General features: G+C 37.2%; 2 protein-coding genes across 5 annotated transcripts in view; one reads left to right on the plus strand and one right to left on the minus strand.

Annotated features, from left to right (window-relative positions):
* The window catches only part of Oseg5 (intraflagellar transport protein Oseg5), a 180,064-nt gene that overhangs the window by 138,620 nt on the left and 16,334 nt on the right, over positions 1 to 25,110 (plus strand). Inside the window, exons 1-2 of one of the 3 annotated variants that reach the window (XM_071681022.1) lie at positions 21,903 to 22,001; positions 24,245 to 24,349. In XM_071681022.1, coding sequence (XP_071537123.1) covers positions 24,255 to 24,349 — 95 coding nt within the window. In that variant the 5' untranslated portion in view covers positions 21,903 to 22,001; positions 24,245 to 24,254. Of the gene's footprint in view, positions 1 to 21,902; positions 22,002 to 22,417; positions 23,425 to 24,244; positions 24,350 to 25,110 lie in introns of those variants that run through there. The other 2 variants (XM_071681023.1, XM_071681021.1) reach the window with 2 other exon arrangements.
* Positions 662 to 21,679, minus strand: Ttc26 (tetratricopeptide repeat domain 26). 2 transcript variants are annotated; one of them, XM_071681024.1, is made up of 11 exons: positions 21,465 to 21,679; positions 20,742 to 20,879; positions 19,627 to 19,824; positions 19,128 to 19,336; positions 16,602 to 16,794; positions 14,376 to 14,543; positions 12,179 to 12,289; positions 9,856 to 10,053; positions 7,329 to 7,437; positions 6,850 to 7,090; positions 662 to 4,452 (listed from the first exon to the last, which is right to left on the minus strand). In XM_071681024.1, exons 1-11 carry the CDS (start codon positions 21,465 to 21,467, stop codon positions 4,341 to 4,343), a joined length of 1,680 nt encoding a protein of 559 aa, XP_071537125.1. In that variant the 5' UTR covers positions 21,468 to 21,679; the 3' UTR covers positions 662 to 4,340. The 2 variants fall into 2 exon arrangements, with proteins under 2 accessions (XP_071537125.1, XP_071537126.1); XM_071681025.1 differs by having other exon boundaries at positions 14,376 to 14,531; positions 21,465 to 21,677.

The raw sequence follows: 25,110 nt of genomic DNA on the forward strand, positions 1-25,110 counted from the left end.
TGGCGAATAGTTTGAAAGAAAGAAAGAAAAAGAATATTTCTAGTACATTAAATGTGTATTTCATAAACTTGCTGGAATGGATATTGAAGTATTGGAAAGGGTGATAAAAGATGGACAAGTTGATGGCAGCCAGAGGAAGGTATGAGAGATGAAGATGTGATATGAAAGTGTGGCTTATAGAGGAACAGCTCACCGTACTTGGTTGTCCTTTGAAATAAGGTTCACAGTAACATGAGGAAAATACTGTATACCACTTGTGGAAGCAATGTCCTTTCCTAAGGGTGTGAAGAAAGAAAAATGTATTTAGAATGAAGAAATGAGGTTAGAACAAGGAACATGGAAAGGAGTAAATATAAAGATGAAAATAAAGTGGATATGATAGAGGTTGACCAGGAATGAATTGGAAGAACAGAATTAGTGTTGAATGAGAGAGATTTAAACATTAAGAATTGCTAGAACTCATTTTATATTGATAAGGATTCACAGAAAATAGGCCATTACCACTCTGCTGGATGACAAAAGTGGTTGATCCATACAGAACATTAGTATTGGTAACAACCCTGCAGTATCACAAAACATGCAACTCTCATAAAACCTGTGTTATCAAAAGAATGCTATAAGTAAAAGCTAAAATTGGAGGGAAATTGAACAGTTGTGCCAGTAACTTTTGAGATATATATTTTTCATCACTGAAATATTCATATACAAAAATAATCACATACACTGTACAAAGTTGATGTAATTTCTCCAAGCAAATACAATTTAGTCTACTGCATAGGAAACCTCTTAAATGTACACTGTATTCCATTGATTTAGAGACGTTCTCCTAGGAGATGTTATCTTTCAGCAATGAAAGTATCGTTTTCAGTATTGTGAATTTGTTGAATCATATCTACAGAGGTAGACCCTATTCTTTACAAGGGGCTTTCAGTATATCTGGAAAATACTGGAAACTCTCTACATTTTGTTATGCGTATGAGTTTACATTTCACTAATTTTCCTTTTAATTGCATGTTACAATATCTATAATTACTGCTCAGTTTTTAAACTTCTCATATATTTCCAATAGATAATACTTTTAAAGCATTACCGTTAGCATTACTTTTTCTTGTTTTTTAATGGTATTCAGCACTGCAGGCTGTCAGTATGCTATTTCAGTTCTCAAATCTGTTGTATCAAATGAGACTAGAGGTTGGCAAATAGTAACTTTTGTGTGGGAATGTAAGAACTTTGTGTTCTTTACATTGTGTTCTTTACAAGCTCATTTTGAATTTTATTGAAGTATAATGTACATAATTTATCCATCACTTTCATATCCTTTGGATAAATCTCAAAGTATTGAAAATGTACCGCCTCATTGAATATTTATAACTGCTAAGACTTTGAGCTGTTGAATTACATTTAAATAAATGTTAAGAATGTAAAAAATTGCATTTTATAAATTATATCTGTGCAGTTGAATTACATTTAAATAAAAAAATTAAAAATTGCATATTATGGTAAATTATATCTGCACAGTTGAATTACATTTAAATAAATGTAAAAAGATTTAATTTTATGATGAATTATATAGTTAAATCTAAAAGTATGTTCTTTGGAAAGTGAACATATTACTATAACTTTTAACATAATGGTTATTTTGCAGATTAGTCAGTACTAGTAGGTCAAACGATGCTTTGCCAACAACAGTAGTTTATTTTATATGTGGTTTATTATTTCGATTGATTACATGCAGCATTCACCCATGAGATTCCTGAAATCTCTCCAAAATCACTGCCCCACCAATGGGGTTCTCTCATTCATTGTGAATTTTCCTGATAGCCATTGGCCTGCAGCATAAGAATGTCATACAGATTCCCAAATTCCTCCCTTGAAATTTCTGCATTATGCAAACCCTGGCTTATTGAATTTCTGCATTATGCAGATATGACTTATTGATAGCAACTAAAATCTGACTGACACAATTTTGAGTATACCTTCAAGGGAGGAATTTAGTTAGCCAAATGTAAAAGGATATCAGAGACTTGAAATTAAATGTATTACAAGCATCTTTGATCTACTACTCGGACAGTTTCAAAAGATGGGCTTGGTTGTGTTTCGCTGACTTGGAAAACACTTGTCCCTTCTTTGGAATTCTCATAGACTTATTCATAAACATTCACGGCAGCCAATCATCCGGGAATAATTATTGGAAATGAGGTGATGAAAATCACAAATTGCATTCTTGTAGGGTGAAGAGGGAAAGAATTCAGTAATTCCATGCTGAACTTTGTTAAACAGCATAAATATGAGAACTGATGAGCTATGAAACAGGAAAGTCCAGTTTAGTGGTGCTGATTAATAGTGATGAGTTTTGGGGTGACCATATGCAGTTCATAACCATAAAAAACTGGTAGCTGGTCACTTAGAAGCAGGTGGTAGCCATGTTGTTAAGCAATTTAGAATTTCATTCATGGGTGGTCAAAATACACAGCAAACATATTATTTGAAGCTAGCTTATTTTTAAGCAAAAGAAAATTCTAATGAAGCATGGAAAAAGTAAATGAAGTGGAGATAGGATGCCATAAATGGAATGACAAAATGAAAAATGTGTAGTGATAGGTGGGATAAGCCAGGAAAAGGTGAATGGGAGGTAGGCAGTCGCAAAAGATTTACATAGGTCACCTCATACAAGTAGAGGGTACTATTCAGTTTTGGGTAATATGATTAGATATGTGTTGGTGATACAGTGTATACATATATTCCAAATATATACATCAAGAATTAAACAGAAATTTACAAGGTAATTTTTTCTGTAAGCATGATTCTTAAACATTTCACTACTGCTTTTTTCACTTAAGCAGTTTACTGTTTCCTCATCATTCAGTCAATTTCCATTACTCTTCTGTACACTTTATCATATCATTTCTATATTTAACCCTTCCATAGGGTTCCTGCAACCTTGAGGCTGTGTAACCACTAGCAGGTGGAGTCCAGCAACACCCCATTATATCACATGCAACCCAAAAGTGCATTCTTCTTGATCAACAGTTGTGTAATAAGGTTATTGTAAAGCATATTCATACCATGTTGTACTTGTTTACAAGAATATAGATGAGGTGCAACAATAATCAGTTCAGCCTTGTGATTAGTCACAGTATATGTATTTCTAAGTGTTAGCAGACTCTTCCTCTTGGGGTTATAATGCGAGTAAAAAGTCACCCTTGGTAAGGCTCTGTCATCATCTGTTGATGAAAGGGAGTAAAGTGTTGTTGAAAATTGAGAACCTATTATTTTAATGGATTTCAACATTTCCCTGTTACTGAATTTAGCTGAACCTTAGGGCTGCAGGAGCCCGTTAAGTGAAAGGTGTCCTGGGATTACATGAGAATAATTATCTCTCTTTTTCTTTCATGCTATTCGCCATTTCCCATGTTAGCGAGGTAGTGTTAAGAACAGAGGACTGGGCCTTTGAGGGGAATATCCTCACCTGGCCCCCTTCTCTGTTCTTTCTTTTGGGAAATTGAAAAAAAAATAATCATAAATATGCATTTTTCTTTATGCAAGAACCACTTTTATCATACAAATTAAGTGCTTTGATATCAATATCAGGACATTATTTTAATGTACAATATTTCTGTCTCTCTGTAATCATTAATTCCATTTCCACAGAGAGAATCAAAAATTGCATTAAAACATGCACTTCTTTTAGGTATGGATTTTGCTGAAATGATGCCCTACACTCTGACCCTGTGGGTTGGCATATATTGATACATTTATTTTCGAAACACACATTGTATTCTTTATTCTAAATATCATTGGTTAACCTCTATAGAGTTCTAGCCTAATAAATATATTATTTTTCACTGTCCCTTTCACCTAAACACAGCATTCCCTAATTGAAAGGGCTGAGGGTTGTATGGTTAAGATTTCAGTTTACAAGTTTATGAAGAAGGTTAATATGAGAGGAACCACAACAGCATTTTGTATTTCCCTGGGATACAGGCTATTCCAGGAACATTGTATGCAAGAAAAATTCTTTAACGGTGTAATACAGTTTGCATGAAGATGTGAATAAACATAAAGAAATGAGCAAGTTGTATTGTCAGGGAGATCTAAAAAGTATAAAAATAGGAATTTATGACATTCTTTGGAATAGAGAAATTCTTAGGGGGGATAAAAACAAGATTTTTAACAGATGGTATGGAATACTAGGATGCTGTAGGCTTCTCTTGGAAATGCACTCGATTAAAGCGACAAAGTATAATAAAATAATAAAAAAAAAAATATAAACAGTATAAATACATATCTATATTCTGAGCTTCGATGACTTAAATATCATATTGAATCAGTAATGGATATCACACTGGGATGTGGTTGTCCTTAGCCCATTTCTTGATGACACGGATGATTCCTTCTACTTGGGGGTTGGCAGTGTTTCTAAGTAACTGCAAAATGTCCCCCAAGGAGTCTCTGAAAAACAGAAATAAGTATATCTTTATTTATTATACTTAACTGCTGTTTCCTCCATCAGCGAGGTAGTGCCAGGAAACAGATGAAGAATGGCCCATCCACTCATACACACACACACACACACACACATATATATATATATATATATATATATATTTTTTTTTTTTCCGCTGTCTCCCGTGTTTGCAAGGTAGCGCAAGGAAACAGACGAAAGAAATTGCCCAACCCACCCCCATACACATGTATATACATACGTCCACACACGCAAATATACATACCTACACAGCTTTCCATGGTTTACCCCAGACGCTTCACATGCCCTGATTCAATCCACTGACAGCACGTCAACCCCGGTATACCACATCGATCCAATTCACTCTATTCCTTGCCCTCCTTTCACCCTCATGCATGTTCAGGCCCCGATCACATAAAATCTTTTTCACTCCATCTTTCCACCTCCAATTTGGTCTCCCACTTCTCCTCGTTCCCTCCACCTCCGACACATATATCCTCTTGGTCAATCTTTCCTCACTCATTCTCTCCATGTGCCCAAACCATTTCAAAACACCCTCTTCTGCTCTCTCAACCACGCTCTTTTTATTTCCACACATCTCTTTTACCCGTACATTAATTACTCGATCAAACCACCTCACACCACATATTGTCCTCAAACATCTCATTTCCAGCACATCCACCCTCCTGCGCACAACTCTATCCATAGCCCACGCCTCACAACCATATAACATTGTTGGAACCACTATTCCTTCAAACATAGCCATTTTTGCTTTCGGAGATAATGTTCTCGACTTCCACACATTCTTCAAGGCTCCCAGGATTTTTGCCCCCTCCCCCACCCTATGGTTCACTTCTGCTTCCATGGTTCCATCCGCTGCCAAATCCACTCCCAGATATCTAAAACACTTCACTTTCTCCAGCTTTTCTCCATTCAGACTTACCTCCCAATTGACTTGTCCCTCAACCCTACTGTACCTAATAACCTTGCTCTTATTCACATTTACTCTCAGCTTTCTTCTTTCACACACTTTACCAAACTCAGTCACCAACTTCTGCAGTTTCTCACTGCATTAGCGAGGTAGCACAAGGAAACACACGAAAGAATGGCCCAACCCACCCACATACACATGTATATACATAAATGCCCCCACACACACATGTACATACCTATACATTTCAGTGCATACATGCATATACATACACAAACTTATACATATATACACATGTACATATTCATACATGCTGGCTTCATCCATCCCCACCGCCACCCTGCCAGTCCTGAAATGGCACCCCCTCCCACTGCATGCGCGTGAGGTAGCACTAGGAAGAGACAACAAAGGCCATATTCATTCACACTCAGTCTCTAGCTGTCATGTGTAATGCACCAAAACCACAGCTCCCTTTCCACATCCAGGCCCCACAAAACTTTTCATGGCTTACCCCAGACGCTTCCCATATATTCCCTGCATGTTTTAGAGGGCGACTGAAAGGAGAGGGAGTGCTGGGCTGGAAATCCTCCTCTCCCATTTTATAAGTTTTCCAAAAGAAGGAACAGAGAAAAGGGCCAAGTGAGGACATTCTCTCTAAGGCTCAGTACTCTGTTCTTGGTGCTACCTCGCTAACATGGGAAACTGTGAATATGTATGAAAAAAAATATATATGTATCTTAATGAAATGTGTGCTTTTAATTTTTTCAAGTGATGACATCAGCAGTACCGAGCTATAACAGCCATCAGATGTAAAAGGATATAGCCTTTTCAACAAACCATCTTGTACTGAGGATGTAAACACAGGTGAAAATGATACACATACTGTATTGAGGTTACAATTGGACTTCTCACCCTATCATGTGTATTTTGTTTGTCAGATCATATCAATTTTACATCCACTTTATATTGATTTTATTTATCATTATACTTAATCGCCGTCTCCCGCGTCAGCAAGGTAGCACAACCACCTACATACACATGTATATATATAAACGCTCATACATGCACATATACATTTCACCGTATACATACATATACATACACAGACATACATATATACACATGTATACATTCACACTTGCTGCCTTCATCCATTCCCATCGCCACCCCACCACACATGAAATAGCTCCCCCTACCCCTCCAGCAAAGTAGCGCCAGGAAAAGACAAAAAAAAGGCCACATTCGTTCACACTCGCTCTCTAGCTGTCATGTGTAAATCCACTTTATATGATGGGTAATAGTACATACAACTGAATGCCATTACACTAGTCAAATTTAGTGTCAAAAGTACATTGCTTTTCCAAAATTTAACAATTCTGTGGCCTGTTATCTTTGTGAACATGAATAAAAAAAAAAAAAAGGGGGCATATGATTCCTGACTTCACAGACTTACTTTGGTTCTTTGCCAGCAATTATCATTTGGAACATGCCCACGCAAGCACCTCTCTTGCCTTCCCAGTATTCAGGATTAGGATCTAATCTCTCCAAGACATCAAAAGCTCTTGCTGCATAGTAGAACTGACCCATCTTGTAGCAATCATTGGCAATCAATTGCAGTAAACTGAAGGCCTCTGCTGATGTCTCCATCTTGAGATACAGCTCCCAGGCCAGCCTTGGCTTACTGTTCATGATGTCTGAGAAGAGTTATAGTTACTTTCGCTTCTTACTTAATTGACAATTTATGCTTTCTAAGCAAATAAATTTTTGATAAAAGTCACTGCACTTATATTACATTTCTTCATTCACATCAGTATGCCTTAATCGAATTATTTCCAAGAAAACACACAGTCTAAGTAAAGAGACTTTGATTCTTTTAAAGACTACATCCTCTTTTATGAAGCTTTTTTAACAAGATAAATGCTCAAAACTCACAGCATCTGGCCAGCCATGATAAGAACACATAATCATTCTTGATCTTCTCATTCTGTATAAGAAGGAATACTTCTTCAGCCTCCTTATAGTCTCCTACAGCAGCTTTGGCCTGTTCAGGTGAAAAAATAAATCTGGATAATATGTACTAATGCTGTAAATAGATGCATGTGCAATTGTTGTTATTATTAGTAGTAGTAGTAGTAGTGTAAGAGTAGTAATAATAATAATAATAATAATAATAATAATAATAATAACACTATTATTATTATCATATTGTGACTATTATTATTATACATCCCTAGGACTCCTTGCACACAGGGATCCTGATGCTATGACCCCATAAACCCCATCCCCATGAGGATGGTGGTGGCAGTGATGGCTGTGGTTTGCAATGATAGTGGTGGTGGCAGCTGGTAACGGCAATGATGGTTGGTAATGATGGTGGTAGAGTCCTAACAGACTGTAGACCTGCCCCTCTCTTGAGGATTCTTGCATTTATCTCCTTCACCATCCCATCTGTGCACAAACTAAATAGCCATGGCAAAATCACACTTACTTTTTTTTCTCTAGTCGCAAACAAAAGTCCACTTCAAGGCTGAACCTTAATTGAAATATAGAGACTTATGAAATGGAAGAAGAAAAGTATTTAAGAATTTTGGAGGATATGAAAAACCTTTCTTTTAAGATGTGCCAGGTCATAGTTATTGGGAAAGACATGAGAAGGTAGAGAGTTCCAAAGCTTCAACGTAGTAGGGAAAGAAGATATCAAAATGGCCCACCCTTGAGTTGCCAATGGCCACACAGTAATCATGTGATGCAACAGCTTGCAGAGTATTGCATGGTCCATCTAGGGGTGTAGGCACACATGCAGCCAACTACTGGGAGCAAAAACCAAAGTAATATCTAGAAAAGAGGGAAAGTGAACCAACATTGCAGCATACGGCAAGATGCTCAAGTTTGAAAGTTAGCCTAGGATAGATTATAAGTTATACCACTTTCAACTTTGTCAAGTAAGGATGCTGAGCTAGAACCACCCCAGATGTGAGACCAGTACTCCATACAAGGACAAATCAATCCTTTGCATAAACAAAGCATCTATTCAGAGGAAAAGAAGTTTAGACATCTAAACAGGACACCCAATTTCATAGAGGCAGACCTAGCTATTCCTGTGATGTGAGGTTTCCAAAAAAGAGTGGATGTTACAGTAATACCAAGTATGTTCATTGGGTCAAGAGGTGAAATTACAGAACCATCAAAGGAGAGACAAGAGCTGTGAGAGCTTTTTCATAGAGATTGGTAGAGACTGGGTTCTGGAGGCATTAACCTTAATAAGATTTTGTCTACCCTACTGAGATATCCTGTACAAGTCTGAGTTTATTAAGGAAGCTGTGTCAAGACGAGATTTAGATTGTTTGTGGAGGAGAGGAAATTGTTGAAAAAAGGAGAAAAAGTGTAGGGGACAGGACAGAACCTTCAGGGATACTGCTTTTGATGGAGAAAAGGGGTTAGGCTGGTCCATCAACAACCACAGAGTTACATCAGCCATAGAGAAAGCTAGATATGAAGAAGCAAAGTGAGGAGGGAAGCCAAAGGTGGGGAACTTAGAGACGAGACCCTAACGCCACATCCCGTCAAAAGCTTTGGCTATGTCAAGGGCAACTACACATGACTCGCCAGAATCTTTCAGGGATGATAACCAGACATTAGTAAGATAGGAAAGAATATCAATAGTGGATCTTGCCGTACAGAAGCCATACTGGTGATCAGAGAGAAGACTGAGATTTTTCTGGTGTTTAAGGATATGGGAGTTGAACAGGGATTCAAAGACTTTGGAAATGGTAGGACAGTAGTTAAAGAGGTCAGAAAGGTCACCCTTTTTAGGGATGGGATGTATCTATGCATTCTTTCAAGGAGAAGGAAAAGTTTTGGTTGTTAAACAGAAACAAAAAAGATGAGCAAGCACAGGTAGCAAGTTCAGAGGCACTCTCTTTTGGTACACAAGGATGGATGCCATCTGGACCATAAGCCTTGCTTGTGTTGAGAGAGAGAAGTACTTTTTGGACAGTCCAAAAGAAGATTATGGGAAGGGGCATAGGATAAGTAAGAGGAGCATCAGGGGGTGAAGGAATGTAAGAGTCATCTTATTCCAAAGGATTCCATCATTTCCCTGCTACTGATATGTGTGCAGCCTTGAAGTTGCAGGAGCCCCATAAAAGGGGTCCTTGGGTTGTAAAATGTATCAGTTATACATTATTGCTGCACAACAAAACAAATAAAGAGTTTGCATAATCAAACGAGATTATTTACTAACTGTACCTGCATGGATTAATGTGAAGGAGTATAAAATCTTTTTTATGAATTACTGATGTTAAGTCCCTTACAAATGTTGTATATATGAAGTTCTTTTATATGTGTATAGAAAGGCAAATAAGAGTAACCTTTTTAGTGTCAGTCATGCAAAAGTAAGACTAGAGATGAATACATGATGAGTACGAAAAGACAATGAAAGGACAAAAGTACCCTTTACCTGAGCATAGTTAAAATTGAATGTGTCATCATTGTAGAAGTAGGATTTGATTGAGTTTAGGTAGAGAAGAACATCATCAAACTGTTTTAGGAGAAAGAAGCAGGATGCCATACACTGTCTCCCAGGAATGGTGTCACACTCTGAGGCACTTCCACCAACCAGCTGGAAGTACTGCTGGGCAATCTTCAAATTTTCACGCTGAGGAACAGTAAAGAATTAAAATAAATTTATGTCTTTTTAACTGAAGGCAATGAAATTTATCATACTTGATAATATAAAGTTCTAAATTATCTGAAACCATTCAACAGTACTTGAATATCAAAATTTAAGTGGCACCCTCAGCAATACAATAAAGGTTTTACTTGTACAGGTTGTACCTTTCTAAGCCAGTTCTCTGTGGTCCGGCAACTCCCATAGTCCAGCATGTTTTGAATCCATCGCCATTAGTTATTACTTTGTGGATCTGCCACTAAGGCAGCGCTGTTAGCAGCGCTAAGGTGCCAAAATCTGTTTATGCAGTAGCCGAGTTAATAAACAGTCCTGTTAATTTCTTATATTTAGCTGTATTTTAGCCCTTCAGGATGTCATCCAAGAGGTGCAGAAGATGGTGCTACTGCTAATTAGCATAAACATAAATCATATTTATGGTTGAAAATGTGGAGTTACTGAAAAAATTAGATAAAGGAACTGCTGTAAAGACTTAATGTGAGTACTAAAAGATTGGATCATCAACTGTGTAAGACTTAGGGGTCAGTTTTTTTTTTCCTGCATCTTCTGTGGTCCAGTAATGGCCAGGTCCCAAGGGTGCTTGATTCAAGAGGTACAGCCTGTAATCATGGATAATACTTGGCAATCCTATACAGCAAACTTGAGAACAGCAAATCTATTCTTGATAAGATGCTACCTAATTCAACAATAAGTTAGGTAAGATTTCCCAATGAGTAATGCAGAAGTGTCTTGGGAAAAGGATTTTAGATAACAGATTATCAACAATTCAGTGATTATCCCATAAAGAGCTCATGCATAACATCAACTTGGCGTCTATGACAAAGTGAGCACAAAAAAAAGGTGGGTATGTTGTATTGCCAGACGGTATTTAGCAGTCCTTCATAGAAGCTGGTAATATGTCTGGATTTTCAGTTTAGTATAAGAAAGGACCTTCTTCTCCTGGCTGAAAATGATCAAACTGGAAGGCAACAAAGGATACAGACCAAAGGTGCCTTTCCAGACTCAGTGTCATACAGGGTGAGTCTCTTGGCCACTACTATTCCATGCTGATGTATATGATGTGCTAGAGGGATTTAGTAATACCTGATCAATGTTTGTGGATGATGATAGAGTTATGAGAGAAGTATGGAGTGTCCATAATTACTAATCCTTATAAAGAGACTAGAAAAACTCCAGCTTTGGTCAAGAGCATGGTTAAGAGTTTAATTCTGTCTGCTTTGATCCAAATTGGCTTCATCTCTCATCTTTTATTGTGTTTGAAGGTATAGGAGTCACAACAGTGTTGTGGATATGAGACTGGAATGCAAAAAATGGAAATGAAACCCTGGAGGACAGTAGGTGGTGTCAGGCAGGTTGATTGTGTATGGAATGACAGTGGGAAAGAAATGTATGGCTGTTAGAAAGCCTGACTGAGATGACTGGATGACTGACCACAGTGTTTTGCGTTGGTTTGGACATATGGAGAAGATAAGTATTTAAAAACCGACTCAGAGAATATTTGTTAAAAGTGCAGGGAGGAAGCGGGAGGTGGAGATTAAATAGGATATGGCCTGAACTTTCAGGAGGGTAAGAGATGTGCAGGGATAAAATGAACTGGATTAGGTAGTAATACTGGGGGCAACATGCTGTTTGTGGGCTGACCAGGGCACATGAAATGCTCAAGATAAGCCATGGAATAGTCTGTGGGCCCCTAGCTATGGACGGTGGGCTCTGGTTTCAGTTCATTATACATGATAGCAAGAGAATGGAATGTGTACAGATGAAGATGACACTACCTCATTAAGGTGGGAGAAGCATTGTGTATAATACGTGAATATATACATGACCAGAAATATAGAGTACCTGATAATATTATTAGTTTATATTTTATTATTTCATTTATGAACATGGTAAATGCAAAAAAAAAGAAAAAGATGAACTACCAAATACCATGTCACAAATTAAAATTGCTTGTAAAAATCTATGGGCTTTTCACCAGTAACCCCAAACACGACCCACTAAATGTAAAATGGGATGGCATATTCATCATCTTCTGTCATTATAATGATAGGAATCCATTGTAGCAGTGACATGAGCAGCATTGTTAGTTACTTACAGAGCCAGTTTCCTGTCCTATAGCAGAGTTAACAACTCCTTTAAGAATGTATTCCTGTGGAACAGTAGGCTCAAGGTCCTTCAGGAGAGAATAAGCTTCTTGAACTTCATCCTGCAAGGGAAGAGCAAATAAAAGAACTTAATCTAGCATTATTTTGGTAAATAATGGGTAAAACATTTCCTAATGGAGGTTATCTTTGTTGAAAAAGATGTACAAAAAAAGACAAAAATGAGAAGAAATGAATCAGCTCCACAAGTGTTTTCTGACCTGATTCTTAAAGGGCAGAGAGGTTATAGGAAGAGGGAAAGAGAAGAGAATAATGAGAATTCTACAGTTTGTAGAATTGCTGTTCGAGGAAAGGAGTTATTATACTGGTTAGTCCTCGTGAGGACAGCCTCCACACAAAAACTAGAGGTGGCAACAGCATACAATACAACCAGTTTATGAAAGCAAAAGGTCAAAATACTTGTGGAAAAGGGAAAGGGCAGCAACATCGTTGATGACAGAAAGGGTGGTTGCAGAGAGGTGGTGACTGGAGAATTATTAAGATGAAAGGCTTCTGATTCCACTCTCTTTGGTGGGAAAGTGACAGAAGAATCACCCAGGATTTTTGAGCAGTACTTCAGTTGAAGGGAACATAGGAAAAATAATTATGGCACCTAAACAGTACCCCCAGCCTTTGGAAAGGAGCCTTTGTGATTATTATTTGTGGTTTCCATGAGTAGATATGGTAATGACCACTATGTTTGTTATTACATCACAAGGTTGATCTGTGGTTTTGAAACTGAACTAAGGGAAACAAGTGACTTAAAAAAATAAAAGGAGAACTGTCATTTTAGTACTATTGAATTCAACCAGGTTACAGCTTCCTCATTCTCAGATACTTCGGAGGTCCAAATTGAGAGAGGAGATATTATCAGTGCAAGCAAGAGGACAAGTTTTATACTGAGGGGAGGGGGGTGGGAAAGTGGATGAGCATGCAAAGTGGAATCATTAGATTAGGAGTGAATGGGGTTTAAAGTTGACGAGAAATTATTGTTTATGGAGAGAGAGATTAGGCAATAGGATGGAACCCAGAGGAACACATCTGTTGCCAGGATAAAAGGGAGAAATTGCATCATCATCATCATTTACTGATGCAGGCAGAGAATCCAAAGGAAGTAAATTTAGAAAGCAAAGACATGTGCCATATCCTGTGAAATGCTTCAGAAATGTCTACTTCAGAAATGTCAAGGGCCAAAACAAGAGTTTTACTAAAATCCTTGAGAGAAGAACAGAGGTGAGTCATATGGGAAAGACCTAGTAGACCTAGCATTGCTAAATTGATGAGAAGGAAGGAAATGATGATGGTTTCACAGAGTTCAAAGATAGCAGAAGTGAGAAGGGTTGGGCTGCACTAAGGTATGCTTTTAAAAGGAAGGAAAAAGACAAATTTTTAGACAGAGGCAGAATAAACAAGTGAGGATTGGAACTAGCTCAGAGGCACACAACCTTAGGACTTGAAGAGGTATATCATCTAGGCCATAATCCTTGTTCTGCTGGAGCAGGTAGAGTACTCAGAAGACCTTGCATGAGGTAATATGGGAGATAGCATAGGTTAAGCATGAGGAAATGGTGGCAGAGGTTTAAAGGCATAAATAATTTAAAGATAGATTAGAGGAAAATAAATTACTAAAAAGAGCTGTTTTATCATTTTGAGAGTTAGAAATAAACTGATCCAGATGGAAGAGGGGGGGGGGGGTGGAATTACAAAAGTCATTTGAGATTCTTTTGGTTAAGGGCAAAAGAAAGTGCCGGTAGAAGAAAAAGTCAAATTGGCAGACTTTCTTTTACTGAAGGTGTTCTTGAATTTACTCAGAACAGCAATGCAGTGATTCTAGAGTGAAATGAAAGCGGGGTGGAATTCAAGGGAAAAGAAGAGTTTCATGATCCTATGTGCTCTGTCCAGTGTGCAACAGGCATCAGAGCAGCGGCAGCATAGGATTACTTCAAAAAGTGGTATTCACAGTTAAGTAGTAAGTGGGTGGTGCAGAGGGGACTATCCACAAAGGGGTTTGTAATGGGAGTATGCAGATAATTTGCTTAGAAATTAGCCCATATGTCAATTATTATATAATTCATGTCTCATGTCAGGTTTTTTGTAATTACATAAAGCAATCAGTTTTTTGTGATGATATAAAAGCAATGTATACTTTACCTGTTTAAGATAGTAAATGACTAGGTTGAGCCTAGCTTCAGGGATAACATCAACCAATGGGGGAAGGACCTGAAGTGCTCCCTCCCCACCACGGAAAACCACTAGGTTGTGACGTACTAGATCTTGTGCAAATGTTAAAGGTGATGATGTTACATCCTGTAAGTAAATCTGGCATTTGTTTTTATCATTTACATATGAATACTGTGAAATATGTTTGATTTATAATACCAGTGGGTTCTCTTATAATGTCAGTGAAGTGACAGATGCAAACAACAGAAATATGAATCACACTCGCTGCAACAAAACAAATACACTGGTTGGCAATTCACCAGGGATTGGTCTTTCTCTGATCAAGGCTAAAGTTAAGTATGAATGAGTTCCTACTCTGGGTTTGCATCTGTTATTCAGAAATACTAATGTTGTTGTTTGTGAGTTCTGGTACATTATATATAATGATGATAAATGTACATTTTTCACGCAAGAAGGCAGGTATGTAGACCTGCCATCTTGGTCTTTAAAGTGAATGACTTGTGCTTCCCAATACAGCACAATAAATGATCTTGGACAAATACCAGGACCTACAAGGTAACATAATATATCAATCATTAATTTTAGTTACTCTAGTGCAAATATCATATTTTTATATCTTATGATTCATAGCAATGAGAAGTAACCTTAGATAATTTATGAGTTTTGGTAATATTGACATGAGACTTGACTATTATGCTTTTAAAGTGAAAGTTTTGTGATCACACTGATCAAAACATTGACCTAAAGAAGGAAAAAAATTGGTTTATTGTTCTTTCATTTCAGTATTTTACCAAAAAAATTTTCAATGATCTACTAAATCCTTTATGATCCATATACCCTCCCACTTTTGAGAGGCATAATGGTACAAAGAGAAAAGTGATGAATCAAGCTGCTCATTGTATGCTGATGTAACATAATTGATACAATTTCTTATCCTATGGTGTGTCACATGTCATAGGACATACTAATGACCTTGTATAACATCTCCTTATATGACCCATCAAGCAACACAATGTGTCTTTGACCATGAAATGTCACCTAAGATGCATCAACCACAGCACGTACTGATGTGGCCTTGCCAGTAAAAGTCTTCTTTCACATTTCATTCAGCAGCAAAGAACATGATGAAAAGTCTCAGACTGTACAAGGTCCTTTTGAACAAGATATCAAACAACACATTTCATGCAGGTGATTTTTTTCATACTTGTATGCCATTTCCCACCTAAGTTGCACCAAAAACAGATAAACAAGTCTCATTTGTTCACATCCACTTACTTGCTGTCACTTATAACTGATTGAAACCAAAGCCTACAATTCACAGTCTGGACCCACAGATGATACTGTGGTTTCTCCTGACCGTTTTATTTGCCTTGGGTCAGACCATGACACCTTAAAGCCTATTTCTCACAATATTTCCATCCCCTTCTATATTCCTTTGTACTGCAATTTGATTACTAGCTTTAGACAATCAACTACCAGTTCATTCTTAAATATTCATGTTTCTTCCTCCAGTGTTTCTAATATATCTGTATTTAATTTAAACTGGATTGGTATTATTGAATGCTGCCTGCACAACATAACACTGTGAGTGAAAAGTCACCTTTTTGTGAGACTGTATCATTGTCAGTTGACAAGACAGTCTTGTCAAGGGACTTCTCTCTTCAGGGATGTCCATTTGTCCTTGCCACTGAGTGTATTGTGGCCTTGGGCAGCAGGAACCCCCCAAAAAGAGGCCTTTTAGAAAGGGGTTCAAAGGTAATTATGAACTGGTGTTACTAGACTCTGCCAGCATTTGGCTACACCTCGAGTAAAAAGCCAATCTAATGAGGGTGTATCAGTGTCAAGAACTCACTCCAAAAGAGTCCATCCTTTCCCTGCTGCTGATTGAAATGCAGCCTTGAAGCAGCAAGAGGCCAGTAAAAGGGGTTCTAGACTTTTTCCATGAATGCAATTTACTGCATTTGTGAGGTAGTACCAGAAACAGACAAAGAAAGGCTGCATTCGCTCACCTCCATTCTCTAGCTAGCTGTCATGTGTAATGTGCCAAATCCACATCTACATATCCACAACCAGGCTCCATAGACCTTTCCATGTTTCCCTTAGCCACTTCACATGCTCTGATTCAGTCCACTGATAGCATGGCAATTGTTCTGAACTTATATTACCAAAATGTACACTTCATATAAATAGACTTACTTGTAAAGCTCTTAATTCTTGTTCTGCAGCTTTCCCATTGTAGAGTCTAAAATGGTTACAAGCCTTCAGATTGATAGCAATTGGGGAATCTGGATAATGTTGGAGATAGACGGCTAGCACTTCTTGAGATACGTCGTAGTAGTCAAGCTTGTAGTAACATAATGCTACGTACACATTCAATGCCAGGTATTCTCTAAGAGAAGTAACAAAAATGTATGTGAATTATGTAAATGAGGACATTTAAGAAATCTGACTGCACAAGGTATACAATGACGTTTTGGTGATAAGTATAAAAGCAAGGATAAAACCCTGTTAAATGAAGGCCATAACAGACAGGCAAGGAAGCTGTGAATATGTTAAATAGCAAATGGGCAGGTACAGCAGCCACAAATGATAAATGATGAAGTGGCATTAAGAATATACATGAAATAAAGTTAATAATGTTCTGAGTTAAGTAGGTAAAATGATAAATGGAGTGGATAAAGAATCTAGATTAAGTAGTGGTTGGTCAGTTTAGCCTCAGTCACTCATGGAGAGTACCACTTGGACTACAACAGCCCTGACCTCATTCTACATGATCTGGCTAAACAGTATCAAATACCTCATATCTAGCACCACACACACACAAACACACACACACATTGGTTTTATGGCCTTAACATACCCCTAAAGACTCAACATCTGGGGCTAAATGTCTGCTGCTATACATCACTTTAAACAGTGAACTGTATATTATCCTAGAACAGAAGTGCTAAGCATGGATGATGTAGTCACTCAATAAATAACTATGTCAGCACCACCATGAAAATATACTATGACTTCATCACTCAACTGATGTGCTCTCCATTACAACTTGCACTACCACAGTAATGAAACTGGACCATTTACCACAACATGACTAAGCTCTGTGAGGCCTTCCATAACAAACTAATTCATTAAACATCAGCTGTGAAAAAATCGTAATCCTCAGAATACCTAAACAAGCAACAATACCTAAAATAGTCCAGTATTAGTGGTAGAGGGAGATTAGAGGTGTGAGCAGTTTCAACAAGCAGACATCCTTCGTTCTCTGCAACTTTTTGTTCCTTTACCATTATCTGCAACTGACTCTTCCACCTTGACATCACTAGACTCCTAGTCTACTGTCTAGCTGCAACTCCCTGCATCTGTGCTTAAATTTGAATTTTTCAGATGGTTGCACATCCTCGATAATAGTATTCCACTATACCCAGTGACTTGCCTCAGAAACCACATGGAGTTTATGTGTACTAACCAAGCCCCTCTGCTGCACACCTAGGAGCTAAAAGACCTCTAGTTTTTACTTTCATAAACTTCACCAGAACTTTCTAATGTGTCAGCCATGACATAATCATCATAAGAAAGCTATCAACCTTGGGCTGAAGAGGCCTTATTTCGTAGCTTGCAGACCTCCTCAGTAAGTGTTGTTAGGCTGTGTACTACTTCAGGGCTATCCTCACCTTCCAGTCCCTCACTTGTGGTGTCCCATATGAAATACAGACAGGCTCATTGTGCTTACGCATCAATTTAAATTGATACCTTGGTGGATGCACCTGCCCAAATGAAGTATGCTGAAGACAACCTGTGGCATTAATGTTGATCACTGCTCTCCTAACCATATCACCTTTCAGAATACAAGAAACAGCCTCAGGAACTGGACCACTACCAATTACATTACCATCAAGCAAACCAAAATCATATTCATGTACATCAGCTTTGCTTCACACCATGCCCCATCTCCCCTGATGTCTCATTAGACCTCAGCCCCCTCCAGATTGTTCAATAAAACAAGCTCCTCATTCTTACTCAGGATAATAAACTGAACCAGAAGAAACATTCCATTATCATCACTAAACCTTCCAGCAATTGTCTCTACATTATTTATCAACTAAAGACATTATGCCTCCCAGTACTAGAACACAAAGACACCATCATCATATTTCTCTAGCTTTTAGTTCAGTATCATACTGAACACTTTCTTACTTAGTTCAGTAGGAAGAACTGAACACTTTCTTACAAAGTATACAAGCAATGAACTCATGATTGTTCTTGCATTTCCATTTGTTTAGGACAGAAAATTACAATGACTGCTGAGAAAAAATTTCTGATGCTGAAGTACTACCATCAGTTGGCTGGTGTTGTTTGCGCAGTGATAACTTGTCATTTGAGATGATCTGGTGGTAACTATATTATTATTATTAGGCTTACCATTATAGCTTAGCAAACATGAAGTTGAATACTTTCATCTAACCTTTTAGACTCAGGAAAGAACCTTCAGTTACAGGAAGGATAATTCTTCTTTTCTTTGGTAATACCTTTGTTGGTACCAGAGGACTACTGATCTATTACTTATTAAAGGTGACATCACCAGTTGTTGATTAACTGGTCAATGAAATATGTTCATTTAGGAAATTATTCTTTTCAGCAGTAGCATATATTCATAAAAATCATATTCATTTACCTAAAATCAAAATGAGAAGACCCTGTATAGATGTCATATTAACTAACCTGTTGTCCAAGAGTATTCGTTTGTATATATCAATGGCCTCTTGATAGTGTGACCGTAGATAATGTATGGAGGCAAGACTAAGCTGATCTTCAATAACATCTTCCAGCTGCTGGTGATGCATCATCAGTCGTTTCTCATCATTAAATTTGTGTGCTAAGTGAAAAAACAATCTTGTTCGGAGAGGTGATTTTGGTGCTTTTTCTGATGCCTAGGATAATGACAAGTCAGAATGTAGGTAGAGCACCTCCTATGATTTCATTATTGAAAAAATCAAATTCCATTGAAGACAAAATATAAAGTGATTGATCTTCCAGAAATTATTTAATTTTAAAATAATCCAACATGAAACAGAATAACTAGCTATAACTATCTATATATATATATATATATATATTATATTATTTTATTATTATACACACACAACATAATCACAGCACTATATGAATTCAACACTCAAATTTCAGTTAGTTTGTGCACGCCATCTCAAATATCACAAACCTCTTCAGCCTCAGGATACATCCCTAGGTAAAAGTAACAGCATGCTAGACTGATCCAGTTTTCTGGTGCGGGGTTTTTGTGGTGAACTGTCAACTTCTCAAACTCCAATAATGCTCGTTTATAGTCACCTAAGTGGAATGCACAATACCCAATCCACTGATCATTTAGTTCATTGGTGTTGCCACTGCTACGTTCAAACTGAAAAAGTGAACATGTTCAGGTGCATTCATTTAAAACCTATCTGCATACAACACTTACCATTATCAATATTATACACTATGCTGAACAGCAAATAGACTTCTAGTTAAAACTGGCAGATATACAATAAATATGAAAAAAAAAAATTTCCTTTCATATGGAAATCAATAGCTTTGTATAGATGAATGTGGAAATTTTAATGTGTAACTGTACTCTGAATTATATTAACTGTTTAGTGGCCTATACAGAATCTCTTCATGTAATGCACAGTTTCTATACACTCTTCTTTTTTATAGTGATTCTCTGTATACATACATTCCATACTAATCTTCCTCTTCACCTTTGGTTTCTCTCATCACCCTCATCAAGTTGTTTTACTCATGAACAATGAACATTTTTTCAAATCTCAGCATTTCATATTCTGTAACAGAAATTCCACAGGTAAAGCTACATTTCCTTCAAAATATCTATCTATCTATATCTCTGATGCCTGTTCCAAGTGGAACTCCCCCAACTTAATCTATTGACCAATGAACCAATATGAAAATCCACATTACCTAGAAAGAATACAAAACTATACATTTGCACATTATTAGCCTGATACACCATCTTGTATCTTATCACACTAAAATGTATCACCAACTACCACACAACATAATAATCCTTCAACACATTCCTTGAAATGATGACTCCTAAAGCTCACTCATTCAATCCAGCAATAAACCATTTCGACTGTACATTCTCAGCTTAAAACCCCATCTGTTCATTGTCACAAAGCATCAGATACACTACCTACAGGTCCAGCACTCAACCTTCAAAGACATATGTTTTATCGAGGATAACAACCTGTTGAGAAAGCTGAAGTCCTTTAATGTATTGGCTTTTGAATTAGGTTAAGCAGTAGAAAAAACATTTACCTCCAACAGAGTAATAGCGCCCGTAAAATCTCGCTTCTTAAGGAAGTCCTCCAACTTGGGTAGCACCTTCTTGTTACCACTGCTGCTGGCTTGTGCTGTTGCATTTGGTCCCAATGCTGGTTTTGCACGTGACAGTATCTGAGCATATGAAAATAGTAATTATCACATTTTTATGGGTTAATCACTGCATTATGTAGAACAATAATGGTCGTAAATAAATGCATCTGAATTACTTCTGATGCTTACTTTGCATTAATAAGAATGTAAAGTAATAACACAAAAGTTAGGTGCTTGTCAAACATTTTGAAATAAGAGAGGTTAAAAAGTCTAAAGTCCACTCTGCATGGAGGAAAGTCTGGACTGGATTTCGACTTAACTGAACAATCCCATACCTTATTCAATTTTCCTGCTAAAACATTACCCTCTACATTCATGTTTTTCATAGGTGTAACACCAAAATGTATAGTGAATATAAACCGAGCCATTTTTCATCGCAAGAACCTTTACTTTCCATTCAGAGCTAGAGATCATTATATACAAGTGCTAAGCAACTTGTATGGAAATGTTCTTGGGAAAATAGAAAAATTTTCCTCAGTCAATGAATAAACGTATACCATAACTATACTTTTACCGTTGCGTTTCATTTTGAAATTCATATAAAAAAATCCTTTAAATTAAGTTTAAATAAACTGGCTATTAAAGTGTGAGTTACAAGGGACTTACCATGATTTCAAACTGGTGTTTGTGCTTTTTGACGAAAAAATTATGATGATAGGTGTTGAATTTCAACCATAGTATAGGAAGCTTGTGTAGAGGTTAATTCTCTTTTTGATTTGGGATGTCTTGTACTTTATATCTTGTTCTTTACATGGTAATTTGCTTCTGATTACTGCCAGTCGCCTCTGTAAGGACCTGGATTTGTTGTTGGAATTTCAATGTTTGGCTTCGTTGTCATGGTGAAGAAAATTCGAGTTTAAGAAAAACAATATCAATGTTTTGTTTCTTTAGGATTTAGCAACAGGATATTCATACCATGCTTTCAGAAAATCTATAACAAATTCAACTGCTCGCGTATATACAAAAGATAAGTTTATGACGTTACATGGAAGAATTTTACGAGTAATTATGAATGTCATGATGTTTATCCTGGAATAAAACTCCCGCTGGGATACCGTTGGGGAGATATATTCCAGGCGGGAACTTTGTTTACATTCCTCAGCTGGTAACCTCGGAGGGAGCTTTGCTCTGCTGACTACACTCGTGAGTGAGGACATCATGTCCAATTCAGCTTACAGATCGTATCATTAGTGTTATGACACCATTTCGAACACAATATAACGTTTTATATATATATATATATATATATATATATATATATATATATATTCTTTCTTTTCTTTTTTTTTTTTTTAACTATTCGCCATTTCCCGCGTTAGCGAGGTAGCATTAAGAACAGAGGACTGGGCCTTTGAGGGAATACCCTCACCTGGCCCAATTCTCTGTTCCTTCTTTTCGAAAATTAAAAAAAAAAATGAGAGGGGAGGATTTCCAGCCCCCCGCTCCCTCCCCTTTTAGTCGCTTTCTACGACACGCAGGGAATACGTGGGAAGTATTCTTAATCCCCTATCCCCAGGGATATATATATATATATATATATATATATATATATATATATATATATATAGTGTTTTGTGATGTATGTGTAGGGGGGATTGAGCAGTAAGTGCTCAGTGTCTTCCTTTATGAGCATGTATGTTGAAACAATGTGATGGGTGATGCCCAGTGCGTAAGCAGGAGAGTGTGAATTGTGTTTGGGGAGTGCGGTTTCTGGTGAGCGTATGTCAAGTAAGTTGCAAGGTCGGTTGTATATTGCTGGTTGGGTTATTTTACGTTGTGTTTTACTGCAGTTTTATTTGTTGGGAGTAAATAGAGTTACTGAAGTGGGAGGCAGGGGTAAGCTTTCCAAATCCGTTTTGCTGGTTGGTGGTTAGTCATAGAGTGGTTTGGATGGGAGGAGTCTAGGGTTGCTGCATAGTATTAAGTGCTGAGCATGTTGAGGTGGGACTGTATTAGGTAGATCTTTGTTTCAATGTGAAGCTGTTAAATGCTTGTGGTTGCAAGGCAGCGAGTAATTGTTCTGATTGCAGTATTTTGTGTGGTTTGTAGCTTGTTTTTATATTTGCTCTTGAAATGCTGTAAGACTAGGCAGGTGAGACATAGTTTAAAGAGCAGATGAATTGTTTGCATAAGATGTTTAAGAATTCTTCTTGTCCAAATCTGGTGACAATTAGGGTTTGGAGAGCATTTAGTTTGTGTGTTGCTTTTGTGTTTATTTTAATGATGTGGGAAGTGAATGTCATGTGAGTGTCATATGTGATACCTAGAATGATTGGTATTTTATTCAGCAGAAGCTGTCCATGCAATGTGAATGAAGGTTGTGGGCTGGGTTTGTGTCTGTCTGGGGTTGAAAATGTGATAGAAGATTTTTGTGGAAATGCAATCATTCGGTTCTGGGTGAGCCATTGTTCCAGTCATGTAATTTAGTGCTGCACATTTGATGTTGCTGCTGTGGTTGTAGATTGTTGATATGAATCATAAGATGATTTTATTGAAAAACCACGACAGACTGTAGAACAGTGTAGTGTATAGTAATGCAATGTAGTGATGCAAAATTTCATAGATAGTAAGTATTCCATTTTATTTTTCATACAAAATTCTCTGCTTGTTCTGCTAATGCAGTGTATGATTTTTTACATTCTTTTTCCTGTCAGCTGTTGTTGCCAGAGGGATTTTAGTGGAGACAGAGAGCCCTCAATTATCTGTTTATCTTATATATTCCAATGTACTTTAACAATTTTTACTCTACTTTTTTGGTGTTCCAGGCTCATTTTTTATTTTTCCATTCAGTCTCTTCAGTACTATTCTCATCTTGTATTTACCAACTAAAATAAATGGATCCACCTTATCATCATCCTTAACTTTCCTACTACCATATACTGATCTGAATGCAACGTTGTTTCTCTGCTTCTTTTACATTCACCTCTTCTTTTTTTATTCTTTCATCTGAAACCTCATAACACATCACTGCCTTTTGCCCATTTTCACTCTCGTCTTTTCTCCAAATATGTATTTGACTGGAAGATATTTATTTTAGCATACATGTATATTAGAAACTCACCATTTACAATCTGAACAATCATAGAGAACTTTTTAAAGTGTGTGATGTATTTAGATTTTATTCTTTTATAAAAAGTACCTGTATATAACAAATTGTATTTTTGTTGAAGAACAGTGCAGTGATATTGTAAATATATTTGCACCAGTTTCTCATGCAGTGAAAACAAAATAGTAACCTTTGCTTCTCTTTAACTGTGTCTGTATTGCATTGCTGTATATAGTAAGAATTTGCTCTTGCTGAGGAACCTCGTAGATATATCTGACATGATGAAGGACATAAGTTTTGGTTAGTCGACACCAGCTTTCTTTTTTCATTTTATCCTCAGATTGTCCATAATGCGATTCAAAACATCCTTCCTAAGTAAACCGAAGCATACAGATGTTGTTTCGTGTGTGGGATGGGTGTCACCAGATGAGGTTTATTCGTGTGGGTGAGTATGTCTAAGTTCTTTTCTTTAGTAGATGAGTAGCTAACATTAGGGAAGAGGAGTGATTCATTTTACAATATTTATCATACAAAAACATAATTGTTACACTCTATTTTTACATGAATTTTACTGATGTATATGATTATTATTGTATAACATCAGGACTCCTTTTACAGAGCTTCTGTAGCATCAAGTCCACACTGTGATTAGTAGCAAGCAAATAGGTGGAATCCTTTTGAGAGAGATTTTCAACAAAATTGTACTTATTTTCATCCATTGGTGATGTACAACCTCGCCATAGGTGACTTTTCACTCATGGCATAACCACGTGCAGATGTATTCCAGTAACTTTGCTGATATCATTATTATATAACCCCTGGACCCCTTTCACAAAAGATGATAAACCCAGGACCCATTTTAGAAATGTCTATAACCCCAGGACCCCTTTTCTTGTAACCAATAACGGTGGTGTCATTTTGAGAATGGTGATCCAAGGCTCACCCTACCACTGTGTCTCCCCAGAACCAGATCCCCCACCACAGAAAATTTGCATTACCTTGAGCACTTTCTCATATATTTCAACATATCTTAATGTTTGATTTGATTTTTTTATTTCAGGGATGGTGAATTTGAGGTAAAGGCTCAGCCCTCTTTCTGTTGTACCTCAGCCCCCTCTTCCCTCCATCTTCCACCCCATGCTAGGGAATGTATGCATTAATTTTGACGCTACCTCAGCCATATGATTTATGTTTGCTCATTTTTTT

The sequence above is a fragment of the Panulirus ornatus genome, chromosome 32 (genome assembly GCF_036320965.1).
Source record: "Panulirus ornatus isolate Po-2019 chromosome 32, ASM3632096v1, whole genome shotgun sequence".
NCBI classification, from domain to species: Eukaryota; Metazoa; Arthropoda; class Malacostraca; order Decapoda; family Palinuridae; genus Panulirus; species Panulirus ornatus.

Bases quoted from the DNA above. Each gene is read 5' to 3' on its own strand.
- Ttc26 (XM_071681024.1), bottom strand. The intron at 19,337-19,626 runs GTTTGTGATATT...TCATTATCCTAG, and splicing joins TGTATCCTGAGGCTGAAGAG to GCATCAGAAAAAGCACCAAA. The intron at 4,453-6,849 runs GTAAGTCTGTGA...TCTGTTTTTCAG, and splicing joins ATTGCTGGCAAAGAACCAAA to AGACTCCTTGGGGGACATTT.